This window comes from Gopherus flavomarginatus, chromosome 9 (genome assembly GCF_025201925.1).
Source record: "Gopherus flavomarginatus isolate rGopFla2 chromosome 9, rGopFla2.mat.asm, whole genome shotgun sequence".
Classification (NCBI taxonomy): Eukaryota; Metazoa; Chordata; order Testudines; family Testudinidae; genus Gopherus; species Gopherus flavomarginatus.
In genome coordinates, this window is record NC_066625.1 from 17,817,609 (window position 1) to 17,843,319 (window position 25,711).

Sequence of the window (25,711 nt, forward strand, 5' to 3'; positions counted from 1 at the left end):
TAAAAAAGTTAATTTTATTGAACATTTCAAGGCCAATTTACACCAGCTGAGATCCTGTTCCTTTATTATTTCTTAAGCTTTTAAAATATACTTTCCTTTAAAGAAAATGAATACGCTATGTATTTTGTGAAGAAGTTAAAAAAAAAATGCCCTAATAGCTGGCTCTGCAAACTCAACACAGGATCTGAGGGTATGTCAGCACTGGAGTTAGAAATTGTAAATTTCACCTCGAGGAGACCTATCCAAGATAGTTCTGATCAAACTAGCATGCTAAAAATAGCAATGTAGCCAGGCTGTGGAGGGGCTAAGGCACCTGAGTATGATCCCATCTGAGACCATCAGTCTTAGTTATGAAATCCCCCCAAAATTCATGTAACAGTAGATTTTGTCCTGATGCAAAGTAAATTATTAGTTATTTTTATAATCAACAGTGCCATGGTATTTAAAGTTATTTTTTAAAAGACTTAATTACTAAAACTTTTTAAAAACTTGTTTAAAATGCTGTTTTTCTATGATAAAGTAACAGTGAAAATAAGTTGGGTTCACAAAACGCTTCTTTAAACTGCTTAGGCTTATATTAAATACTACCTCTTCTTGTCATAAGGAATTGCTCTTTTTCACCATTTCAGAATTATACTAATAAGGCTGCAAAACTTAAGCACAGAGCTTACTTGCCAAATTTGCTTTAAATCTAAAGCTAAAAATAAAATCTTTACCACATTTAAATGTTTGTGCACTTTAGGGGGAAAAGAATCGCATGAGTCAAACCATGTTAAAATGTTATGAGAATTGAATATCACCATTTCCAAGTCAGTTTCAGCTCTGAAGAAACTAACAGAAGGATTGATCCTGTACAAATAAAGGCAATGTGAGTTTTACCACAGACTTCAGGGCCAAGGCCTAATTGGATCTGGATTACTCTTGTGTTCAGTGAATCTCACTTAGGATACACACTTTTACTAAATGGTTGGCTTTTAGTGCTAACAAGTTTAAAAATCTGGGTCACACTTAAGGCAACATGATGTTATTGTGTCACTTCCATTGGGCTGGCTTCCACAGGCATCATTAGCATCTACAGGGAAGTCCATCTGCACTGCTGAAGCCTTGTTGTCTAGAGCTAACTGTATTGACAACGAGCAACAGCTTTGACATCTGTTCTAAAAATTAAAAAAAAAATGCATCATATTTATACTCAGTTGAGAATGAAGTAACTGTCTTGGAAGGGAATTAAGAGCATTTGTGTCTTTCTATTTTATCTCCACTTCATGTGGTTCTAGGAAATATCCTATCTGACTCCTGGACCTCTTTCCCACAGTGGTATAAAAATAAGTCTTTCCTTGGAGTAATTTTATCACTTTAAAAAATCCAATTGACTGGTAGGAAATATTTTTATTATAAATTACAAATATATTGGGTTTTTTAATATACTGATTATCAGAGAGACAGTTAATTTACAGGCCAACACAATACTTACTAGTAAAATAATTGACAGTAATTTTCTTTCAAAACAGGAAATTCCATTGAAAGAATGTGTGTATTTCACAAAAGGTAAAAATGAATAATTGTGACCACAGTCCTGCAAAGACATGCTTAGCTTTCCCAGTGTGAGCTGTCCCGCTAAAGGCAGGGGCCAATTCAATGCACAAAGTTAAGTATGTTAGTACGCGTAGTCATGGTAGTAAAGTTAAGCACATATATAAGTCTTTGCAAGCTCAGGCTCTGTGGGCCTAATCATGCAAGCTCTCTGAATGTAGAACTTTCAGTGAAATCAATGGGAGTTCTGTGCATGAAAGACTCACAGGGGCAGACCCAATCATGGTGCCACTTTGATTTTTTTTTTTTTTAATACACTTTTACTCCTGGGGGAATTCTGTGCAGGCACAGAATTCAGGTCCCTCTGCAGATTCTTTTGCTTCTCAGCGGAAAATGGTGGGGAAGCAAAGAGAATCTGCATGAATAGTCATGTGCCTGCGTGGTTTCTGGCAGGCGTAGTTTGGGGAGGCATTGCTTCCCCAAACAGAGATGAGATGGGAGTAGCACGGGGGGTGAGATGCCACTGCCACCGCTCATTCCTGTGAGCACAGAGCTGCCTGACTGAAGGAGGGTTCAGCTCTGGCTTCTGACTCCAGCTGCATGCCGCTTCCTGGATCCTTGTGCTGGTTGTGCTCCTCTTGTGTGTGTTGGGAGCCTTCCTGTTTTGTGTACAAGGGTGAGTGCCTGAAGTGGGGCATGGCAGAGGTGGGAGGAAGAGGCAATGGGGAAGAAAGATGTGGTACTGAGGGGAGAGAGGCAGGGGACAGTGGGGAGAGGAAGGGGGAGAGGATGAGGCGGGGACAATGGAGAGGGGGAAGGGAGGGGAGAGGGAGAGGAGAATGGAGCCTGGCATGTGGTGTCCCCTTGGTGGTGGTGGCGGCGGCGGCGGCAGCAGCAGCTGGGGCTCTCTTGTTTAAGCAGGCCCATCGAATGCCCCATCCTTCCTGCACCTGGACCATCCTGACAAGCAGGACTTTGGAGCTGTGCTCTGGCTCCACTCCGGCTCCAGGCAAAAACCTGCAGCTCCACTGCTCTGGAGCTGCTCTGCACTCCAGGTCTGGGTTCTGCTCCAAAGCCCTGCTGAAAAGCCTCTGCAACCAGCTGCACCTGGATCCCCACGCAACCAAGCCCCACTCCCCCAGCACCCGGACCCCCCCATCAAGCGCCAACCACCTTCACCTGGATGCCCTTGCAGAATCCCATTGCCCCTGCACCCAGAAACACCCCCCATGAGCCTTTGTGCATCCAGATCCCCCAATGAGCTGCCTGCACCCAGGCTACCCCACATACAATCCTCTGACCTCGTTCCTGGATCTCCCCACACTAAGCCCCTCCACAATTGGCTTCTGCCAGGCTGAGCCTGCCTGGTGCAGAGGGGCAGGGCCTGGCCTTTGCTAGGGTGGGTGCAGCCCCACCGTCGAGTCTTTGTCGTGGGGGGTCTGCAAAGTGATCTCCCACGTCGATGCAGGCAGTGCCCTGTGGTTCCTGCTCTCATGCTTGAGCCTCCACATTTATTTGTTGACAAAATGCACAGAATTTTTAGTTTTTTGGTGCAAAATTCCCTCAGGTGTAACACTTTGTGCAGGTGTGTGTGTCACAAATATTACACTTTTAAAGTAAATACTACTTAGACCCCCAGTCCTGTAAGCTAAGCTGAGCTAAGCATGCAGACCCTTAAACCTGCACAAAGCCCTAGTGCAGTCAGTGAAGCTCTGCATGGGTGCAGAGGTTTCCTCACATGTCTCATCTTGCATGACTGGGTCTTCAGTTGCACATCATCACAATAGCTTTCAAAAGGAGTTGGCATGATATGCAGTTGTCCTAATTTAGCTGGCAATATGTAACTTAATTCAGTAGAAATCAGCATAGCTGTATGTGGTGCACTTTATCTAATTTTAAAAGCATAATCAATTATTCATTACAGCTTAAATTAACGTAGGGCTTGATTCTGGTCACAACAGGCACATGGGCGCTCTGTCAACATCCCTTGATGAAGTTTTGCAACAAAACAGAGTCATTAAACAAAACTGAGGTGGGTTGTGTGTGACGGCAAAAAGTGAGAAGAATCATAAGTAGTTTACAAAAGGAAATGTCACGACACGTAGGGAGAAATGCTGGTCCCGTTGAAATCAAAGGCAAAACTTCACTGACCTGAATGAGACCAGTATATTACCCACTGTGACAATTAAGTTATAGGAAGTTGAGAGGCCAAATATCCTTTATTTTTCAATAATTGTTTTTTTAATGTAGTAATATTTAATGGTTTAAAGACATTTAAAAATCCCATAATCCACTACACTAGCCATTAAATGTATGGAGGCTTGTTTAGTAGCAGCTGACTGGGTAGATCAAGAACATGATTTTTTTGTGACAACTCAAAGTCATGTTTTTTGTCACCAAAGTGAAAAATATTATGCCTTAACTAGTGCAATGTGTGATGCTTTAAAGCAACAGATACCATTACACACCTACTAACTCAGAGAAGGAAACACCATAATATTTGTATATGGTATCTGTTCTGGCTCTGGCATCTTAAGTTTGATTTTAAGCATTTTTTTCTAACAGTTTACTACTGACCTGATAAGTTATTTACTAACGTAACGTGGAAAATGACAGAAATACAGTACTTGACTGGTACTGACACTCTTAAGTGCACGATCCATATTTGCTCTCCCTTCTTCATCTGTAGAACTGTATGAAAATCATTGACATAGATTTAATGCATCATAGCACTGCCTGACAGAGACTGATGCATCGATATGAGCTGAGCAGACTTAAGCCTTGTCTACATTACACGCTGGATCGACGGGCAGTGATCAATACAGCAGGGGTGGATCTATTGTGTCTAGCCTAGACACGATAAATCGACTGCCAAGCGCTCTCCTGTCGACTTGCTGCAGTGAAGACACTGCAGTAAGTAGATCTAAATACATCTAATTCACATAGCTAAAGTTGCGTAACTTAGATCGAATTCCCCACCCCACAGTGTACACCGGGCCTGAGACTCAGCCCAGACAAGACTAAGATAATGCCTATATGGAGGATGAAGCAAACGGAGGAAATGGCAGAAATTATATCAGTATCTCTGATTAATGGCATGTCTTGGTTTGGTTGGGGAATTTGTTGGATCCTGAGGGGTTTCTGGATGTCCAGACAGCAATTTAGATTGTAAGTGCCTTGGGGCGGAATAAGTAATACTCATTCTTATCTTGCACTTGAGAGGGGTCTTACATTTTCTCTTGTGAATTTGAACTATCCCATTGTTATCCATTATTTTACCATCAGGTGAGACTACTACAATGCTATAAAAAGGAAGGCATCATCAGGTCCCCAATATTTAATATCAACTCAAAGATGTGGGTCCCTGAAATGGAAACTAAAGGCTTATTCTGGTTCTTTTCAGGAAGAATAAATATTAATACCTGAAATGGATGGAGTCTGTCTGAGAGAGCCTCTCAGAGGTGCTAATCTTCTGCATTTCCTCTAGAACTCTTTGATCAAGATGGCCTGTGCTGGAGTCTGAGTTTTCCTCCTCTTTTAGGTCAACACAATTGTTTTCTTCCTAGGATGACAAAAATGGAATTATACCTGTTAAAGATTTTCCTCCTTGAAATGTTTGTTTTAAATTAGACTTGATGGGTTGTCATTGCAATTGTTATAATTTCACATTGTCATCATTTGGGTTCTGTTGTAATAACTGGGCCTAACATTTTATTCTACCTGTGAGCTCAACTGTAAAAACTATGTGAAAGTTCATAAGATGTCACAATAACCTACAATAAATGTTGATGGGAAAAGGTACAACAAGGAGACAGAAAAACTAAATTAGCCTGAACAAAAGGGCCTACTGATATGGTTCAAGGACTGTTAAAATCAAGCTTGTTAAAAACTGAAGATGTGACACCGGAAATCAATTAACCGGTGTGGGAGATATTAGGCCGAAATTAAGGTCCCTAAAGATACTTTAACATAACATGGAAGAACAGACAGAGGCTACTGGAGTGAACTTTACCATATGGCAGCCACCCTCACCATCTCCTGGGATCCCAAACCTTCTTTGTCCTAATCCTGAGAGATGGCCTGACCAGACTGAGCCAAAGAGTGAGACTCAGACACCTTCACTACCTCTACTGGCTCCAGCTAAATCCCAAACACCACGTGGGATGAAATGGGATCAGATTTTGACAAAAGCAGCTTCAGCTCATCACCACTAAAAACTTCTTTTATGCAAAAGGACAGTTTTTACCATCTGTAATACCATCTAAGAGACTGTGAAAAAGGGGGGGGGGGGTTCCTTCTAAACCGTTCTCCAGCTAAAGTGAAAGGGAACAAGAAATGTTAACATGAAAGCCTTATTTAATATTTTACATTTCAAATGCTTTAACTGCTTTTCTTCCTTTGCTATATCTTTAATAAAAGGTTGAAAGGATTTTTAATGGTGTATATGCCATGGTACAAAGCAGGCTGAGGTCTCTGTATACCAAACCCTGAACCCGTTTAATGTTGAACAGTGACGGAGTTATTTTAACACCTTTTAGCTCATATATTTCCTCTACTTTAATACATCAGTTCGTAAGTCCTCTAGATGCACTATGGTGCCAATGCAATATTATTTCACTGAACTATGTCAACAGAAGTGCATGGGACCACATAAAGTTACTGGTTTCTTTGGATAGGAGATACTGTTAGCTGAAAGTGTATCTGCCATTCAGAGTAAGAGTGAGGTCTAAAAAGCTGCTCTGTGTGAGCACTTCCTCCAATTTTTCTGGGTGGATTTTATGCTAAGAGCACCAATTAGGGCAGGTGCTGGTCAATCTTTGACACACATGATTTGCCAATTAAGCTCTTGCCCTGAATGGTGACACCTCTATTATGCTAATCCTAAACCCTTGGAGCAGACTGCCACTCAGGCTGAATTATGTTGCTATTTGAGATTTTCCCCATCTCCATGATGGTGTGTGTATAGTAGGAAACCTTGTAGCCAGAATTCACTACAAGTGGCAGCAACAGTGAAAGCTGTTATGCGGCTGGGACTCAGGGGTTTTTACTACTGTGTCATCTGACCCTCGGATGTATTGGTGATGAATTAAGGCTACAGAGTTTGCAAGTGTAGACAGGCTGTAGAAACTAGTGTGAGAAACTCTTTTTCTGAATCCCTCACTAATTTAAGTATTTCCAAAGATGTTTAAAGGCTATTTTTACATCCAGGCTGTTAATTTTACATGTCACGTTTGGTCTAATATGATATAAGCAGACAATTTACAACTTTTTCTTTAAAGGGGGTTTCAAATGGAAACAGAAACTGTTGCCTACTTAAAAAAGCACTCAAGAGTTTTGTGACATTAATAACATAATTTCACCAAGCTCTTACCATCTGTTCATGTACGTCATATAATGATCCAAGACTCAGGCTATCAGATACAGATGATACAGTGAACTGCTCTTCTGACTGTTGGTTTTCTAATGCACCTAAAAAACTTGCTACTGTCACAGATGAATCTGAGAAACTGTCTTGTTCTTCATCAGATGTTTCAGATATAAAGTTAGGTGGTTCTTCTGCACAGGTGCAACAACACTGAACCTTCTGTGGGATGTGTGCCATTTGCCAATCACATGGGTCTGTTAAAATACTGTCACTTGTATGTACATTACTGATAGTATCCTGAACCTTCTTGTCTCCTGTGGATTCATTAAGGATGAAAAGCTGGTTAGATAATTGTTGTATACTTTTATTTTCTAAACTGCTGTCCAGATCTTTAGGCTCAGATGCAGTTGAAGTAGGTGATGCATCTTGCTCCATTTCCAGGAAAACTTGATGTAAAAAGGAAGGTGCTCCAAGTGTGACCCTAGAAAGGTGTTCTTCATTTTCATTCTCTGGAAGATGTGTCACAGTCCCTAAAGATTTACTTTCTGAAGCAATGGTTTGAATTCCATAGTCGCTTGTTATGTTACAACTATTCAAGTTTACACAGCTACATTTCTGTTCAGTATTTCTGGAAAACTGCAATGGACCTTGGAAATGGACCTTATGGGATTCGGTATTTTTTCCTGTAGCTAATTCACACAAATCTTTCTTTTTTTTTTCGTGCTGGTTACTTTGAGGTCTCTGATGAAGGCTGTTACTTGTGTTATTTTGGCTGTGGTGAATGCCACATTTAAGAGCCACAACAGAAGCTGTTTGTTCTCCCGTGTTTTCATTTATGATTAGGGTCTGTGCATTTGTGGAAACATTTAATTCCCTGTTTCCTTCACTATTTTTTCTTTCTTTTTGATGTAGTGGCATATTCCGGGAGTTCTCCATTGGCCTTCCCTGTGAAAGCTTGCTAGACTTACTACCTCTGATGCCTGAATGCTTTCTACTAGGCACCTGGGCTGACTTTTGCCTTTTGAATTCAGATGACTTACAGAGCCACCTAGAGATGCTTTTATTTTTCTGAGAGTGAGCTAAACTTGTCATGCCTGATATACGGCCAGTACTTGGCTCTGTATCTTGGCATTCAGACATCACTGAAGAGCTGCACAAGGCAGAGGACGTTCCTTCATTAAGCACATTTTTTTTAGAAGCTTTACTTCTGTCAGTTCGTTGTGCATAAGGAGATATGTTACTTAAGTACAATGAATTTAAATCACTTGCTCTTGTAGAAGTTTTAGAAAGTACACTCCTATGTTTAGATGAGTTACTGGAAATATTAGATGATCTCTCAACTCTGACCAGTCCATTTACATTTCTACTGTTTTCTTCTTTCTTGTCTTTGTTCACATCTAAAGTAGACACCATATTTTTAATGACTAATTTTAATATTTATTTAACAAAAAATCCCTCATCCCCTGGCACTTTACTATTATTTTAAAACACAACAATAAAATAGATCAAACAAATATAGCCTACTAAAAATGAATGGAAAAATCAAGAGGGAAAAGGACAAGTTGCGAAGTAGATAATTAGAAGTCATGAGAAGAAAGGACAAAGTGTTTGTCAGAGAGAAATCAAGACGAGAATGAACTTTCAGAAGAGATTTGAAGAAAATATGATGTAAAAGAACGAATCAGAAAAAGGAGCAGTACAAAGGAGCAGAGCACATATTAGGAAGTAACAGAACAGGAAAAGAATCTCCTGCAATATGTACTTCAGATAATATGATGTTAGACCAAGGTGTGTGTGAGTCTGTTAGAAGTTTGACAACAAAGGTTATATCTACACAGCAGCTGGGATGGCACTTCCCAGTGTGGGTAATAAGACACACACTGGCTCTGGTTGAGCTAAACCCCTAAAAATAGCAGTGTGGCCACAGCGGCAAAGGCTGGGGCTAGCTAACTGAATACATACCCAGGGGTTGCACAGGATTGTACTCCAGTAACTAGCCTGAGTTGCTGCCCATGCCACCATGGCCACATTGCTGTTTTGTTGCACACTAACTCAAGCAGAGCTAGCTTGTTTACCCGCATTGGGAAGCACACTCCCAGCTGCTGTGCAGATACACTCCAAAATAAAAAATAAGTTAATTTCCTCTCCTGCTTATCTGAGATGGATTCTGCACCTCCAATGTTATTGTTTTAACAGTAAAGGTGTCAAAACAATACCTGGAAAATGTAACTTAATCATTTTCAAACTTGCAATTGTGTTTAGAAATAATATCAGTACCTTCTAAGACCAACTGCTACAATAATTTAGCCTGCTAACAATCCAGGAATCAGCCGTGCTTACTTGGTTATTCTTTAAGAGATTTTTCATTGCAGGCTACAGCTGTTTTCTAAGAAACGGTGAAAAGGATCGAAAAGTATATTGAGAATGTAACTTACTTTTCCCATAATCATTCCTTGAATTTTCTTGGATAAAGTCAGCATTTGATTCTTCTAATTTGTTCATTTCCCGTGTGCTTTTAAAACAGAATACATCAATGCTGTGAGAAGTATAAAATAACTGTTTCAAAACAAAATCAAGACGACTTGTCATACTTAATGAGATTTATAGTCTTGTTCATTATTTTTTCTGTCTCTTCTAATGTACCTATTCTCTGCATCAGATTGTCTCTCCTCATACAGTACTGTACACTGACTCTCAATCAATGACTTATAGAAAAGTCTTTATATCTTTGCATGATAGCTATAATACACAGCATAACAGAAATAAGCAATTTGGCATGTTAATTTTTATCAATCTCTGGAAAGGAACAATAACTCCCTTAATTCGGAAGGGCAAGCTTAGAAACTTGTTTTCCTAAAATCAAAAGCTCATTTATTTGTAAATTAAATTTGCATAAATTTGTTTTTATGCAATCAGACTAGACTGACTTTGGTTTCTAAATATAACTAGGAATCACAATAAAATGTTCTCCAGGAGTTCTCCAGGTGAAGGAGGAGCACATACAGCATCTGTGGGGTAAGTAAGTGACTGACTGTCTGCAGTGTGTGTGTTTGGGGGTTACTTGCTGTGTGCTGAGCTTGTGTTTGTCAGTCTGTTTGAAGGACCATGTGCTGTAGCTGGCAGTTGGAGGCGGAGCTACCAAGGAAGGTTTGAAAGCTAGAAGCCTCTGGTAATTGGCTGAGCCTTAACCAGTGGGCGGGCCATTCACTCAGGCCAGGGCTTCATAAAGCTGTGCACAAGCGACCAGGGAGCTTAGTGAACAGGAGCTGCTAACAGGGAGTTTCGCAGGGGAGTTTGGAAGGAGAGTAGGAAGGGAGTGGGGGTCCCTTGTCGGTCTCATCTGTGACCCATTGGTCCCCTGAACCTATAAAACCAAGCCACATCCAAAACCTTTCTGTTTAAAGCAGAGCAGAGCGGACAGGGAGCTGCAGACAGGAATTTGAGAGAGTTTGACAGAGGGAGGCTTACGATGGTGAGGAGGACCCACAACACCTGTGGCAGCACTGCTTCTGTCTCCTCCACCTGCGAATGTAGCCAGACAGAGCACCAAAGCATGGATGCTTTTACCCAGATTCTGGTGTGGGCTTGCAAAGACTGTAACTTGCAATTTCCACTTACTGATATCCAGGCTGGGGGTGGCATCCAATGTGAAAGGTGCCTGCTGGTGGAATCTCTCAGGCAGCAGGTAGGAGAGCTACAGGAGGAGGTGGCTAGGCTGAGGAACATCCGTATCCATGAGCAATTCCTGGACAGTATCCATGTGGAGACAGCTTACGTAGCTGTCCCAGTTCACAGGACTACTGACACACCAGTGGAGGAGGAGATGGCTCAGGGTGTATCTGACACACCAGTGGAGGAGGAGATGGCTCAGGGTGGACACTGGCAGCTGGTTACTTCTGGCAGCAGGCAGTGCTCCACCCCTGCTGCAAACCCTCCTGTTGTGGTAATAGATAACCGTTATGCTCTTCTTGATACAGGAGAGAAGGAATCACCCCCAACAGTTAAGGAGGGGAAGCCTCGTACCCCAAGGCTGGGAGGTCTGCTGCCACCACTGATAATAAGAAACGTAGGGTAGTGGTGGTTGAAGACTCTCTGCTGAGGGGGACGGAGACACCCATCTGTCGCCCTGACCATTCATCCCGGGAGGTATGCTGCCTGCCAGGGGCCCGTATCCGAGATATTACAGAGGCATTGTCGAGGATTATCCGGCCTTCTGACTACTAATCCATGCTACTCATCCATGTGGGCACAAATGATACTGTGAGGTGTGACACTGAGCAGATCAAGAGTGACTACAGGGCTCTGGGAGTACGGGTTAAGGAGTCTGGAGCGCAGGTGGTATTCTCTTCGATTCTTCCTGTCGAAGGTAGGGGCCCGGGCAGAGACAGATGCATCGTGGAGGTGAATGCCTGGCTGCGAAGATGGTGTCGCCAGGAGGGCTTTGGCTTCCTCGACCACGGGATGCTATTCGAGGAAGGACTGCTAGGCACAGATGGCGTTCACCTTTCGAGAAGGGGAAAGGCCTTATTTGCGCACAGACTGGCTAACCTAGTAAGGAGGGCTTTAAACTAGGTTCGCTGGGGACAGGTGAGCAAACCCCACAGGTAAGTGGGGAACAAGACCTGGGAGATGGGTTGGAAACAGGAGGGAGCACGGGCTATAATGGCAGAGAGAAAGGAGGGTCAGGGCAAAGCTGGGAGGCAAGATCAAACCAGTATCTTAGATGCCTACATACAAATGCAAGAAGTATGGGTAATAAGCAGGAAGAACTGGAAGTGCTAATAAATAAATACAACTATGACATTGTTGGCATTACTGAAACTTGGTGGGATAATACACACGACTGGAATGTTGGTGTGGATGGGTATCGTTTGCTCAGGAAGGATAGACAGGGGAAAAAGGGAGGAGGTGTTGCCTTATATATTAAAAATGTACACACTTGGACTGAGATGGAGATGGACATAGGAGATGGAAGTGTTGAGAGTCTCTGGGTTAGGCTAAAAGGGTGATGTCGTGCTGGGAGACACGGGTGATGTCGTGCTGGGAGTCTACCACAGGCCACCTAATCAGGTGGAAGAGGTGGATGAGGCTTTTTTCCAACAACTAACAAAATCATCCAAAGCCCAAGATTTGGTGGTGATGGGGGACTTCAACTATCCAGATATATGTTGGGAAAATAACACCGCAGGGCACAGACTGTCCAATAAGTTCCTGGACTGCATTGCAGACAACTTTTTATTTCAGAAAGTTGAAAAAGCTACTGGGGGGAAGCTGTTCTAGACTTGATTTTAACAAATAGGGAGGAACTTGTTGAGAATTTGAAAGTAGAAGGAAACTTGGGTGAAAGTGATCATGAAATCATAGAGTTTGCAATTCTAAGGAAGGGTAGAAGGGAGTACAGCAAAATGGAGACAATGGATTTCAGGAAGGCAGATTTTGGTAAGCTCAGAGAGCTGATAGGTAAGGTCCCATGGGAATCAAGACTGAGGGGAAAAACAACTGAGGAGAGTTGGCAGTTTTTCAAAGGGACGCTATTAAGGGCCCAAAAGCAAGCTATTCCAATGGTTAGGAAAGATAGAAAATGTGGCAAAAGACCACCTTGGCTTAGCCACGAGATCTTGCGTGACCTACAAAATAAAAAGACCACCTTGGCTTAACCACGAGATCTTGCGTGACCTACAAAATAAAAAGGCGTCATATAAAAAATGTAAACTAGGTCAGATCACAAAGGACGAATATAGGCAAATAACACAGGAATGCAGAGGCAAGATTAGAAAGGCAAAGGCACAAAACGAGCTCAAACTAGCTATGGGAATAAAGGGAAACAAGAAGACTTTTTATCAATACATTAGAAGCAAGAGGAAGACCAAGGACAGGGTAGGCCCACTGCTCAGTGAGGAGGGGGAAACAGTAACAGGAGACTTGGAAATGGCAGAGATGCTTAATGACTTCTTTGTTTTGGTCTTCACTGAGAAGTCTGAAGGAATGTCTAGTATAGTGAATGCTTACGGGAAGAGGGTAGGATTAGAAGATAAAATAAAAAAAGAGCAAGTAAAAAATCACTTAGAAAAGTTAGATGCCTGCAAGTCACCAGGGCCTGATGAAATGCATCCTAGAATACTCAAGGAGTTAATAGAGGAGGTATCTGAGCCTCTAGCTATTATCTTTGGGAAATCATGGGAGACGGGGAAGATTCCAGAAGACTGGAAGGGGGCAAATATAGTGCCCATCTATAAAAAGGGAAATAAAAACAACCCAGGAAACTACAGACCAGTTAGTTTAACTTCTGTGCCAGGGAAGATAATGGAGCAGGTAATTAAAGAAATCATCTGCAAACACTTGGAAGGTGGTAAGGTGATAGGGAATAGCCAGCATGGATTTGTAAAGAACAAATCATGTCAAACTAATCTGATAACATTCCTTGATAGGATAACGAGCCTTGTGGATAAGGAAGAAGCGGTGGATGTGATATACCTAGACTTTAGTAAGGCATTTGATACGGTCTCGCATGATATTCTTATAGATAAACTAGGAAAGTACAATTTAGATGGGGCTACTATAAGGTGGGTGCATAACTGGCTGGATAACCGTACTCAGAGAGTAGTTATTAATGGCTCCCAATCCTGCTGGAAAGGTATAACAAGTGGGGTTCCGCAGGGGTCTGTTTTGGGACTGGCTCTGTTCAATATCTTCATCAACGATTTAGATGTTGGCATAGAAAGTACGCTTATTAAGTTTGCGGACGATACCAAACTGGGAGGGATTGCAACTGCTTTGGAGGACAGGGTCAAAATTCAAAATGATCTGGACAAATTGGAGAAATGGTCTGAGGTAAACAAGATGAAGTTCAATAAAGATAAATGCAAAGTGCTCCACTTAGGAAGGAACAATCAGTTTTACACATACAGAATGGGAAGAGACTGTCTAGGAAGGAGTATGGCAGAAAGAGATCTAGGGGTCATAGTAGACCACAAGCTTAATATGAGTCAACAGTGTGATACTGTTGCAAAAAAAGCAAACGTGATTCTGGGATGCATTAACAGGTGTGTTGTAAATAAGACACGAGAAGTCATTCTTCCGCTTTACTCTGCGCTGGTTAGGCCTCAACTGGAGTATTGTGTCCAGTTCTGGGCACCGCATTTCAAGAAAGATGTGGAAAAATTGGAGAGGTTCCAGAGAAGAGCAACAAGAATGATTAAAGGTCTTGAGAACATGACCTATGAAGGAAGGCTTAAGGAATTGGGTTTGTTTAGTTTGGAAAAGAGAAGACTGAGAGGGGACATGATAGCAGTTTTCAGGTATCTAAAAGGGTGTCATCAGGAAGAGGGAGAAAACTTGTTCACCTTAGCCTCCAATGATAGAACAAGAAGCAATGGACTTAAACTGCAGCAAAGGAGATTCAGTTTGGACATTAGGAAAAAGTTCCTAACTGTCAGGGTAGTTAAAACACTGGAATAGATTGCCTAGGGAAGTTGTGGAATCTCCATCTCCGGAGATATTTAAGAGTAGGTTAGATAAATATCTATTAGGGATGGTCTAGACAGTATTTGGTCCTGCCATGAGGGCAAGGGAGTGGACTCGATGACCTCTCGAGGTCCCTTCCAGTCCTAGAGTCTATGAGTCTATGAAAAGCAGTGATTGCTGAATTGATCAGGCCCGATCGAGCATCTCTCTGCCACTGCCAAAGAGAAAAGAGTGTGAATTCTAATATAGGACTTGGGTTAGACGCCACACACCACAAGTTGCATACAAATACGATTTAGCCAAATTATTTGGGGACCTGAGAGTATTTCAGTAAATGGGCATTTGGACAGTGAGGGACTCTTTACATCATATGAAAGGTCCTTTTTAATTTTTCCCCAGATAATCAGGGTTTTGATAAACTAGGTTTGACTGTACTATGGTAGTAAATGTCCTTCTGATTCACTGAATAATTTAATAATCCCAGTGATCTCTGTACACCCCAACTACTGTATAAACATATCCACTCATATAGCATATGAGATCACAGCAGGCATGCACAGCTTTATCCCATGTATGGATAGGACCTATATTAAGTATAACTTGTTTAATATCAATTATTTAATGTTACACAGCCTGATTCTCCTATCTTTATCCCAGTGTAAAACAGGCCTAGTTTCAAGGAAATCCATGGATTTACATTAGTTCACAATCGGTCAAAATGAAAGGAAAATCAAACCAATAATGACCATTTTTAAAAGAAATGGAAATAAGTGGACAATTACTACGAAAATACCAAGGTATGCAAAATATAAGGCCTAAAAAACTTGAGCAAGCTCTTTTAAAACACTTATTGGTGTCTAATCCCATGCTGAACTTTTTTAGTTGACGTGCCCCAGCACAATAAAACCTAAAATCTTTTAATGCAAAAGTCAAAGCCACAATTGCATCCACAGCAAACAGTTTATCAAAACCCTGTTTCTGGTGCCTAGGTTCCTCCGTTTTGTCTGCATGATTTGCTGTAAATTAAAGTGCACCATTGTGCTGTGTGCAACCACAAGGATTTGATCAACATGTGGTCACTGCCTCAGGGCATGATTTATTATTTTGGTATTTGTGATCTGAAGTTAAAATGTCAGACAGTCTTTTAGAAAGAGGAAAGATCTGTTTTGCTTTTGCCTAGGGTCAGACACTGAGCGTTTGAAACTTCTATTAATAAAAGCTTCTCTGAAACATGAGATGTACTAATGTAGAAGTTACCTAGTTTCAAATGGGAGATGGTGGGGACTATATAAAGATTCTCTCTTACATACATTTCATATAAAAAATTTAGGCCTCTAAAACTTTCAATGAGACCAGTCCTCCACATTACATTTGACATGATCTACCATGCTTGGAAAGACTTATGATTGTGAGAAGTCTCTCTCAGTAATGCTGCCTTTCTACAGCTGGCCTCTTTATAATTTATAGGCTATCTTGTTGATTAAATACTCCAAACATATTTCCTCTTATTGTTTTGATAAAGTTTGGGTGGGACAAATGTCAATAAGTCTGATAACACAAATAGGGTAATTTAACAGAAAAGGTTCAGCTAACTTTAAAAATCAGAAAGCTATAAAGACATTTTAGAGGATCAGACTGGAAATTTGTAAGTGCTGTAAATGTTTAAAACAGCGTAAAAAAGGTACAGAGTATAAAATTACAGGCTATCATAATTTCACTCAGATGTGCTGCTGAAAATCTCTCTGAATTTTTTTCACACCTCTTAGCTTCATATTTATGGGGACCTGGAGAGATCACAGGATGAGGTGCACACTGCTTGTGGTAATGGTCCAATCTCTGAATATTTTTAGCTTCTTTCCTCTTTTGGGGTGAGGCACAGTCTGGCTTCTTTATTTCCTCCGAAGAGATTTCACAAGTCTGAGAAGAAGATGTGTAATTATATTAACAGAAATCTTTACAAATTGAGTTTGCTACAGGTAAGCTTTTAGTTCATAAACATTTCTCCATTAATTTTGTAGTCAGCATGAGCAATAATAGTTTTAACCACTTTTCCTCTTCCAAGGCTTGCATGTTATCTATTTAATCCTCACAGTATTCTTGTGAGATAGGGCAGCGTTATTCTCTTTCACAAGGGGGAACTTGTAGAAGCAGAGAGAGAGTATGTCTTGCTTAATGTCTTAGCCGGAATCTGTGTCACAGCCAGGATTAGAACTGAGGAAATCCTGGTTCCCAGGCATGTGCTCAGGTCCATACACTAACATTCCAAGCTTGATTCTCCTTTGAAGTGGGTGCAGATAATTTACACTCACTTACATTTTAAGGCCACTTTACACTGTCACAGTACTGCAAAGTGTCATAGAGGCAGAGTTTAAGGCCAGAAGGGACCACCATATCATCTACTATGATTGCCTGTATATCACAGGCCATCACCACCCATCCGCGCACTAAACCCAACAACTGAAATTAGACCAGTGTAATACAGCCCACAGGAGACTAGACTATTAGGAGAATAAGGACAACCCAGGGAATTAATAGAGCAAATAATCAAACAGTCAATTTGCAAACAACTAGAAGATAATAAAGGTGATAAATAACAGTCAACATGGATTTGTCAAGAACAAATCATGTCAAACAAACCTAATACCCTTTTTTAACAGGGTAACAAGCCTTGTAGATAGGGGGAAAGTGGTAGGTGTTGTATATCTTGACTTTAGTAAGGCTTTTGATACTGTCTCACGTTACCTTCTTGTAAACAAATTAGGGAAACATAGCTTAGAAGGAGCTACTATAAGGTGGGTTCATAACTGGTTGGAAAACAGTTCCCAGAGAGTAGTTGTCAGTGGTTTACAGTGAAGCTGGAAGGGCATATCACATGGGGTCCTGTAGGGATCAGTTCTAGAGCTGATTCTGTTCAATATCTTTATCAATGATTTAGATAATGGCATAGAGAGTACACTTATAAAGTCTGCGGATGATACCAAGCTGGGAGGGGTTGCAAGTGCTTTGGAGGGTAGTATTAAAATTCAAAATGATCTGGAAAAACTAGAGAAATGGTCTGCAGTAAACAGGATGAAATTCAATAAGGACAAATGCAAAGTACTCCACTTAGGAAGGAACAATCAATTGCACACGTACAAAATGGAAATGACTGCCTAGGAAGGAGTAGTGTGGACAGGAATCTGGGGGCTGTAGTGGATCACCAACTAAATGTGAATCAACAGTATAACACTGTTGCAAAAAAAGTGAACATCATTCTAGGATGTATCAGCAGGAGTGTTGTAAGCAAGACACAAGAAGTAATTCTTCCGCTCTACTCCATGCTGATAAGGCTTCAACTGGGGTATTGTGTCCAGTTCTGGGAGCCACTTTTCAGGAAAGATGTGGACAAATTGGAGAAAGTCCAGAGGAGAGCAACAAAAATGATGGAAAGGTCTAGAAAACGTGACATATGAAGGACGACTGAAAAAAATTGTTTTTTTTCAGTCTGCAGAAGAGAAGACTGAGGGGGAACATGATAATAGTTTTCAAGTACATAAAAGGCTGTTACAAGGAGAAGGGAGAAAAATTGTTCTCCTTAAACTCTGAGGATAGGACAAGAAGCAATGGGCTTAGATTGTAGCAAGAAAGATTTAGGTTGGACATTAGGAAAAATGTCCTAAATGTCAAGGTAGTTAAGCACTGGAACAAACTACCTAGGGAGGCTGTGGAATCTCCGTCACTGGAGGTTTTTAAGAGCAGGTTAGACAAACACCTGTTTGGAGTAGTCTAGTTATTACTTAGTCCTGCCTGGAGTGCAGGGGACTGGACTAGATGACCTATTGATCATCCTTCCAGTCCTATAATTCTATGTGTCACAGGCAGAGAATAGGAGGGACCATGGTGCACCAGTGTCCGAGGCCCCCTCAGTGGCTGGGAAATGATTAAGTGAGATAAACTAATCCTAGCAAGTGACCTGCTACATATATACAAAATATTCTATATTGGTCAGTCTGTTTGATGTGTTATGGTCAAAAGTTTCATGTAGGGATGAAATTAATGAATTGATTGATGAGGTGCTGGCTTCAAATGTCAGCACCTCTGAAAATCAGGTTACTTATTTCGATACTTAATTCATACTTATTGGCCTGATCCAGAATCCGTTAAGTCAACTGAAAAACTCAGATTCGTTTAAACAAGCTTTTATCAAATCTTATGTTTGAAAAGTGGTTTTGCTTTTGTTGTAGTATAAATGTAGAACCCAGTATGTTGTCCTTGACTTTATTTGAAATAAAGACTGTACAGAGACAAAAGAATTGATATAATCGTATAGTGTTTTTTAAATAAGCTGAGGGTCAGGGAAGATGAGGTTTATTTACCATAAAAGAGTCTCTCCCTGGGCAGCTGTGTATATTAAAGTTTTGGGGGGATTCCTTCATTCTGATGCAAGCTGACCATGCCTTTTTCCCCTTGACAGGATGGCCCCTGTCCAATTAGTCTGTTTCACTGTAGAGAGCGGAAGGTCATGGGTATTTTCAGCTGGAGGTGGTCTGATATGATTTTATGGAGCAGCAAAAGCCTTTGGCTAAATTCTGCTCTCAGTAACATGGTTGTATATCCACAATAACTATTAAAGTCAAAGCAATTACTGTGGATTTACAGTCAGTGCAAAATTTGATCCTTTATCATTGCAATTTATGGGGAACTTGTTGTTAAAGTGCAATAGTCGAAAATGTTCTGTTACGTCTTTAATGATCAAAGTAGCATGACCTGCATTACTTACTGCTGCAACAATTAGCTTTGAAGCTGATGAAATGAGCCTCATGACTTCTTCTTGTGATGTGTATGGGGAAGGAGGAAATTGAGATAGTCTGGAAGGGAAGCTGTGCAACTTCTTTGTTCTAGTTAAACATGAAGAATATATTTTAATCCATGTTGAAAGAAAATTCTATATATATCAATAGCATATAATATACCACGTGTTTGGGAATGTCAGGATTGTAAATAAATTGCCATGATTTCAAAACAGGCAGACTGCTGTGAATATGGTGAAATGTATTACATTATTCTATGAGCTGTTATGCAAAGGTTTGTATGTGGACATTTTGAAGCTGTGGTATAAAATAAACTAGCTTCTCAATAGTTTCTGTTTTATTAACTAAATTGCAGTCATGGAAACGATTATTTTACCTGAAGTTATAAACTGGATTTCTGTGCTATGGTTTCAGAGATTATTTTTACATTTATGTTTCTGTTGGGAAAAGAATAGGGAGAGTCCAGCACTTGATTTGATCTTTATGGAGAGAGGTCCGTTTTGTATTTCTATACATGATGATCCATGTCTCCTCTTCCTGTCCTTTTACACAGAGATTGCCAGCACCCTTCCTGCTTGCGGCTGTTTATCGGGATTTAGGTTCACGAGTGAATTATGCTCCATAGAGCAATGCCAGTCTAAAGGCTCTTCCATGCAATTTTCAGATTTTCTCCCACCCAGTTATTCTATGCTCACCATTTCCTTCATACATACACTTCTCAAACCTCCCCACAGCCACCACTACAATATTCCTCTTCCAGCAAGGATAAGTTAGTGGCACTTCTACTCCATTTGGAAACTCATCAATCTGACTTTCTTAAGCTACAGTTACTCCCATAACTCAAGCTTCAGTGGCTTATGAGTCATACCTGGGTCTGCAGTGTAGCAGTATATTACACTGCTGATGTATGTGGGCTGGCCCAAGACAAATGCTTAGTAGAATTTACTGTGATTTATACATTACCTTTTTGTACTCCTTACTAAGACCGGGAAAGGTTTGTCAGTTACAACATCCTTCAAAAACAAAAACAAACATACATATTATCGCATTTATTTAATGCAACTCTGACTGTAATTGTTATCTTCTTCAGAGAGACTTTAGTAAAGCAGCAAAATAGCTCATGTCTCTCCTAATTATTTTCAGTTTTTTTTCTAAAATATTAAAATGGGAACTTTCTTTATCAAATTGCTTTTCTGCTTGTTCATAACATTACTTTTTATTGTAGTGATTTTAGCAGGCCTATCTTCATAGCAGTTAGATGCAACCTTAAAGTACTTTAATGACATACAAGTCTGATAGAAGGGGAAAATTAAAAGCAAAAATTAAACTTCTACGTCTGTATTTGAACAGGAAAATCCTTTATATGTATAAAGAAGAACATTAACTGTTACTTGTGCCATTTTCTTTTTGATTATCTTAATTTCCTGTTGTCTTTCTGGGCTGCTCTGTAATTTTCTTTCACATTCTTCAGAATTTCCTGTATACATTCGAAGAGATGCTTCGAATTTACAATCTGTAAAATTATGCTTGAGACACTGATCATATTTTTGTTCAGCAAAGCTTCCAGGATGCTGTAATAAATAAAAATGGTAGAAAATTATGGGTAAAATATGGATATTTACAGAAGGAAAGTCAATCTTAATCCATGTAGATAATTACTTATTTAAGAAAGACATTCATTTTACATGGTACAGTAACACACAAAAATGCATACCTTAGTTACCAAACTCCTGATTCAGGAAATTACTTAATAACATGCTTAACACTGTGTATATGCTTAAGTCCTACATACCTCAGTCCCTTATATTTACACACATATGCTTGTTATTTTCTGAACACGGATGCTCCCCTGAACCGTCACGCAAACTGTACACTTGTGTTTGCAGGACAGGTAAACCAAAAAATTAGTACTAAAACTACTCACTAAGGATTGCTCTATTTAAAAAAATAATCAGCCGTACAATAAAGGCTCTTGTTAAATCTTAGTATAGAAAGCATGTTGGTGATATGATGCATAAAATATTAGATAGATTCTACTTAGCAGCTTTTCATCTAAGAATTAAAAAATATTATACAAGCATTCATTCATTGACTTTCCCAAGGGCAAAACACTAAGTCAATGGCAGAACTGGCAATAGAATTCCAAAGTCCTATTTTCACTCATGCTTGAGTCATCATATCACTGTCCTCTGGCATTACCTAGGGTCCAGTCCTGCAAACAAACACTTTCACATGTCAGTAACTTTATATCGGCAAGTCATTCTGTTGCACTCAGGGGAAGTAATTGTGCATGTATTCATGCCCATGAATGTAAGAGTTTGCAAGATCTGTGCCTGCCTTTGTGTTACTGCATAGCAGATGGGAGATTAATACAGGTAATTCACATTAACACAGAATGTGCACGTAAATTTCTATGCAGCAGTGGGAAAATAAATGTCACTCTACAAAAGAATTTCTATACTTTTTCACAGGAAAAGTTATACATTTTTCCTCTGGCTTGTTAGAGATTTCCTCATTGTGCAGCAGAGAGGGTGTGACAAACTAACAAGTAATTCAGTGTGCAAAGTACACTTCCTAATTAAAATAAATTACAGTGAAAAACCTGTTCTTCCAACTTACCAGGTCTCTAAGTAGCATCAATTTACAAACTGGCAAACTATGATGATTAGTTGTTCTATTTGTTTAAGGACTCTCAGAAAAGTTTTATATAACCTAGCAAACCTGCAACATAAGATGTAACCCAAGGGAAAAAAACTTTCTCAATAAGGAATGGAGTTTCCAAAGTGAATCTGCAATTGTGGATTCCTTAAAATTTCCAACCGTTCCACTAGCAGTGCAGCTTTATCAGAGATAGTAATGGAGGTGTGGAGGGGGGCTGGCTACTGGTGTTTTAACTGGCTAATGTGTTGTCTTACCCAGCTCAGGAGAGGTCTCTCAGACATGGTGGTTCAAATGCCAGTAGCAACCTTTACCCTGTCTATTCTAATCACTGCTGCTACCACCCAGTGGTATTTCTAGCAACAGAAAATATTAAGAAAAATGTTAGTGTGGACAAGACCTGGGATTTCTGAATTTTATATTGTTGAACAGCAAATACCATGCCTTCCATTTGGTCTTGGTTTTATTTTGGTCTTAACTTTTTATTAACAAAAGTTATTTACTTTGTGTTCGTTTCTTTGTTTCTGAAAAGGCAAATATGTTATGAAGTGTCCAACTTTGGGGCAGAGAGATGGAGTCAGAGTTACTGATACTAAGGACAGCTAGAAATTTTCTGATACAAATGTTCTTTTTGTGCTGGTGGAAATAAAACATGATAAATATTGTGATGATCTGAGTGGTGAGTTAAAGAAGGCATGCACCACTTCTGGTAGGGATCAGTACTTGGGCCTGATTAAGGAAAGCTATTAAGTACATGTTTAAGTTCCAGTGATGCCAATGGGACTTAAACACAAGCTTAAAGTCAAGCGTATGCTCGGGGTGCTTTCCTGAATCGGAACCTTGGTTAGCCCCAGATTTCGTATAGGATCCCTTGATAGCTGAAATATCAGGTATACATACAGCTTTGAAGAGGTACTATGTTATCTGCAGATAATTTACGACCCTGGAAATTTAGTCTGTCCAAATCTCTGATATCTTCTACAAGGTACAGTCAAAAGCAGCATATGCTTGCTCCTCAGAATACAATACATACATACTACAGCTCAAATTCTACTTAGATTTAGATTCCTTGCAACTTCACTGAAGTCATTAAGATGCATGTAACCCAATCTTTAGTATTAAAAGGACTTCAAAACATGACTCTCTGGACCAGGTAAGAATAGGCAATTGGTGCATAAGAAGGTTCCATTTTTTATGCTCAATTTAATTTTACATGGAATTAAATATTTATATGGATTTGTTTTTATAAGAACATAAGAATGGCTATACTGGTCAGACCAATGGTCCATCTAACCCAGTATCCAGTCATCCAATAGCGGCCAGTGCCAGATGCTTCAGGGGGAATGAACAGAACAGGGCAATTATTGAGTAACCTATCCCCTATCATACAGTCCCAGCTTCTGGCAGTCAGAGGTTTAAGGACACCCAGAGCATAAGGTTGCATTCCTGGCCATCTTGGCTAATAGCTACTGATGGACCTATCCTCCATGAACGTATCTATTCTTTTATGAAACCAGTTATACTTTTGGCCTTCACAGCATTCCCTGGTAACAAATTTAATAGGTGGACTGTGCATTGGGTGATGAAGTACTTCTTTTATGTTTGATTTAACCTTGCTGCCTGTTAAATTTCATTAGGTGACTCCTGGTTTGTGTGTTATGTGGATGGATAATTAACACTTCCCTGTTCACTTTCTTCACACCATTCATGATTTTATAGACCCCTATATCATATCCCCCCTTAATCATCTCTTTTCTAAGAATAATAGTCTAAGCTTATACAGTAATATTGTGAATATTTCTAAGGCTAAATAAAATATTCAGTACCCTCACAGGTGTACGAGTTAAATAATCAATCACCAATTGCAGTATCTAGTATACCCTCTAGCAAGGGACTATATTCTGGTCTTGCAGGGAGAAGGATCTGATGATGTAGTAGATTTTTTTTTCATCATAAACTACCACAACCCAAAAGAGAAAAGAAAAGCATACATCCTCTAGTAACCTTAACGGTCCTCAATTTCAGTTGCTTTCAATAAGATTTTAAAGGAAGAAACATAGCAACAGTAACTAGGTCAGACTTTTTTTTTCAGCATTTCTTGGGCTTCAATAGTTCATGCAGATCCTGATCCTGCACTGACATTCACTCAGGCAGACCCCTGTGTCTGCACAGAGCCCCACTGATATTATGTTCCATCTTATGTTGACTTCAGTGGGAGTCTGCATGGACTCAGGGATCCATCAAGGCACAGTGTGGTGCAGGATTGGAGCCTCTAGCCCTTCAAAAACAATATGCATTTCAGAAAGTACTTACCATATAGAAACTGGAACTTTCAGCCTCATTCCTGCTAGTTCCTGATAAATCAAAACTATCTTCTTTTTTTGAACATCAATGTAATATTTTCTACACAAAACATATTTTCCAGTTTCAGTAAAAGAAAAATAGAAAGTGGGATGGGCAAACTTTTTCGAGTTTGGGATCTTGTAATCTCTTGCCTATTTCTTAGAGTTGTTAATCTAGTTCATGTTATCCGACTATTTCAACTCTAATTTAAGTTCATCTTTCCACCCCTATCCCGAAGAGTTATTCCATTTAAAAACAAAAATCTAGTATTCTAGCAAAAAAGAAGCCTGTGCTATTTATTGGAGACAGAAGCACTCACTTCCTTAAGGTGTTCCTCAGCACCCGACAAAAAAGTTAGGCTTGCACGAACAGGAGCCTCTGTATATAGTATATACAGAGCGGCTGTGTTACTAGTAGTATTGGATTCTTATACTCTGTTCCCCTTTTCAAATTGCTCCCTAAGCAAAATGTTAACCCATTTTACTTTGAGCTGAAGTATTGAACAATAGGAGAGATAATTTGACCTATTTCTAATACTAATCCATAGCCATTTACTCCCCTCATCTCTGTTCACCCCTCTCCTAGTCACCACTCACTGTTTGTCTTCTACCAGGCACTAACCACACATTCCCACTCATTTGTCCCCCTTGTACTCATGCACAACACCTGTGTGCACTTCCCTTACATATACATCCCCCATGTACTCCATGTTCATGCACAAACCCCATACCTACACACTGTTCATCCAAATACACACCCTCGGATACCTCATATCCATATACCACCCATGCACCAACTGTAACCAGGCAGCCTCACATTCCTGAACTCCAAAACGTCTGTTAGTCTATAAGGTGCCACAGGATTCTTTGCTGCTTTTACAGATCCAGACTAACACGGCTACCCTCTGATACTTCACATTCCTGAGTAACCACATGGTCCTGATGCCTATAATGCAACCATCATACTCATATGCTTGAAATCCCATCCTCATCTATCCCTGGGCAACCCCATATCCACTCATTGCACCACCTATTCTGATGCACTCACCATACACCCCTAAGCTCATGCTCCCTCCATGTGTCCCCTGTACTCATGCAATATCCATGCGTAACCCACACACCTTCTGGCAGTGGTGTTCTGTCCTATCTAGTGGTGCCACAACCACTTACAGAAAGAGATTAATGAGTTTGCGCTACAGCCTTAGTTAACAAGCAGTTGGCTTTCAGCTCAAGATGACCAGGGTCTGTCGATGTTACACATGCACGTTGTAACCCGCAATGCTCTATCCCCAGTCCCACCCTATACACATGTCCCCACCCCACCCATATCCAGGCCCTCTCCTGCACCCCTATCATCCCCCTGGAGCCCCACTCACTAACGCACCCGCCACCCTGCTCCCCATATGCACGCGTTCCTTTCTCCCTCCCCGCCCCTTACAGTCTATGAGCCACGGAGCGGGTGAGGCCCCTGGGGGAGACCTGCCCCGCCATATCCCCGCAGCAGGCAGCACAGTCCCGCATTCTGGTTGCCATGGCAGCCAGAGGGACGCTCGCCTGTG

General features: G+C 40.6%; 1 protein-coding gene across 6 annotated transcripts; it reads right to left on the bottom strand.

The window, feature by feature from the left end:
* Nucleotides 1–57: 57 nt before the first annotated feature.
* Nucleotides 58–25,438, bottom strand: LOC127058159 (uncharacterized). Of its 6 annotated transcripts, XM_050967733.1 has the most exons (11): nucleotides 25,065–25,438; nucleotides 24,124–24,964; nucleotides 20,538–20,723; nucleotides 20,116–20,165; nucleotides 19,122–19,239; nucleotides 16,122–16,279; nucleotides 9,334–9,434; nucleotides 6,905–8,295; nucleotides 4,956–5,095; nucleotides 4,111–4,224; nucleotides 58–1,157 (listed from the first exon to the last, which is right to left on the bottom strand). In XM_050967733.1, the coding sequence occupies exons 2-10, from the start codon at nucleotides 24,124–24,126 to the stop codon at nucleotides 4,119–4,121; spliced, it is 2,253 nt and encodes a 750-aa protein (XP_050823690.1). In that variant the 5' UTR covers nucleotides 24,127–24,964; nucleotides 25,065–25,438; the 3' UTR covers nucleotides 58–1,157; nucleotides 4,111–4,118. The 6 variants fall into 6 exon arrangements, with proteins under 6 accessions (XP_050823690.1, XP_050823692.1, XP_050823693.1 ...); XM_050967735.1 differs by lacking the exon at nucleotides 58–1,157 and having other exon boundaries at nucleotides 2,316–4,224; nucleotides 20,544–20,723; XM_050967736.1 differs by lacking the exon at nucleotides 58–1,157 and having other exon boundaries at nucleotides 2,316–4,224; nucleotides 9,334–9,410.
* Between the last annotated feature and the right edge of the window lie 273 nt (nucleotides 25,439–25,711).

Bases quoted from the DNA above. Each gene is read 5' to 3' on its own strand.
- LOC127058159 (XM_050967733.1), bottom strand. The intron at 5,096-6,904 runs GTAAGAGCTTGG...TTGTCATCCTAG, and splicing joins ATGACGTACATGAACAGATG to GAAGAAAACAATTGTGTTGA. The intron at 4,225-4,955 runs GTATTAATATTT...ATTTTCATACAG, and splicing joins ACAGACTCCATCCATTTCAG to TTCTACAGATGAAGAAGGGA.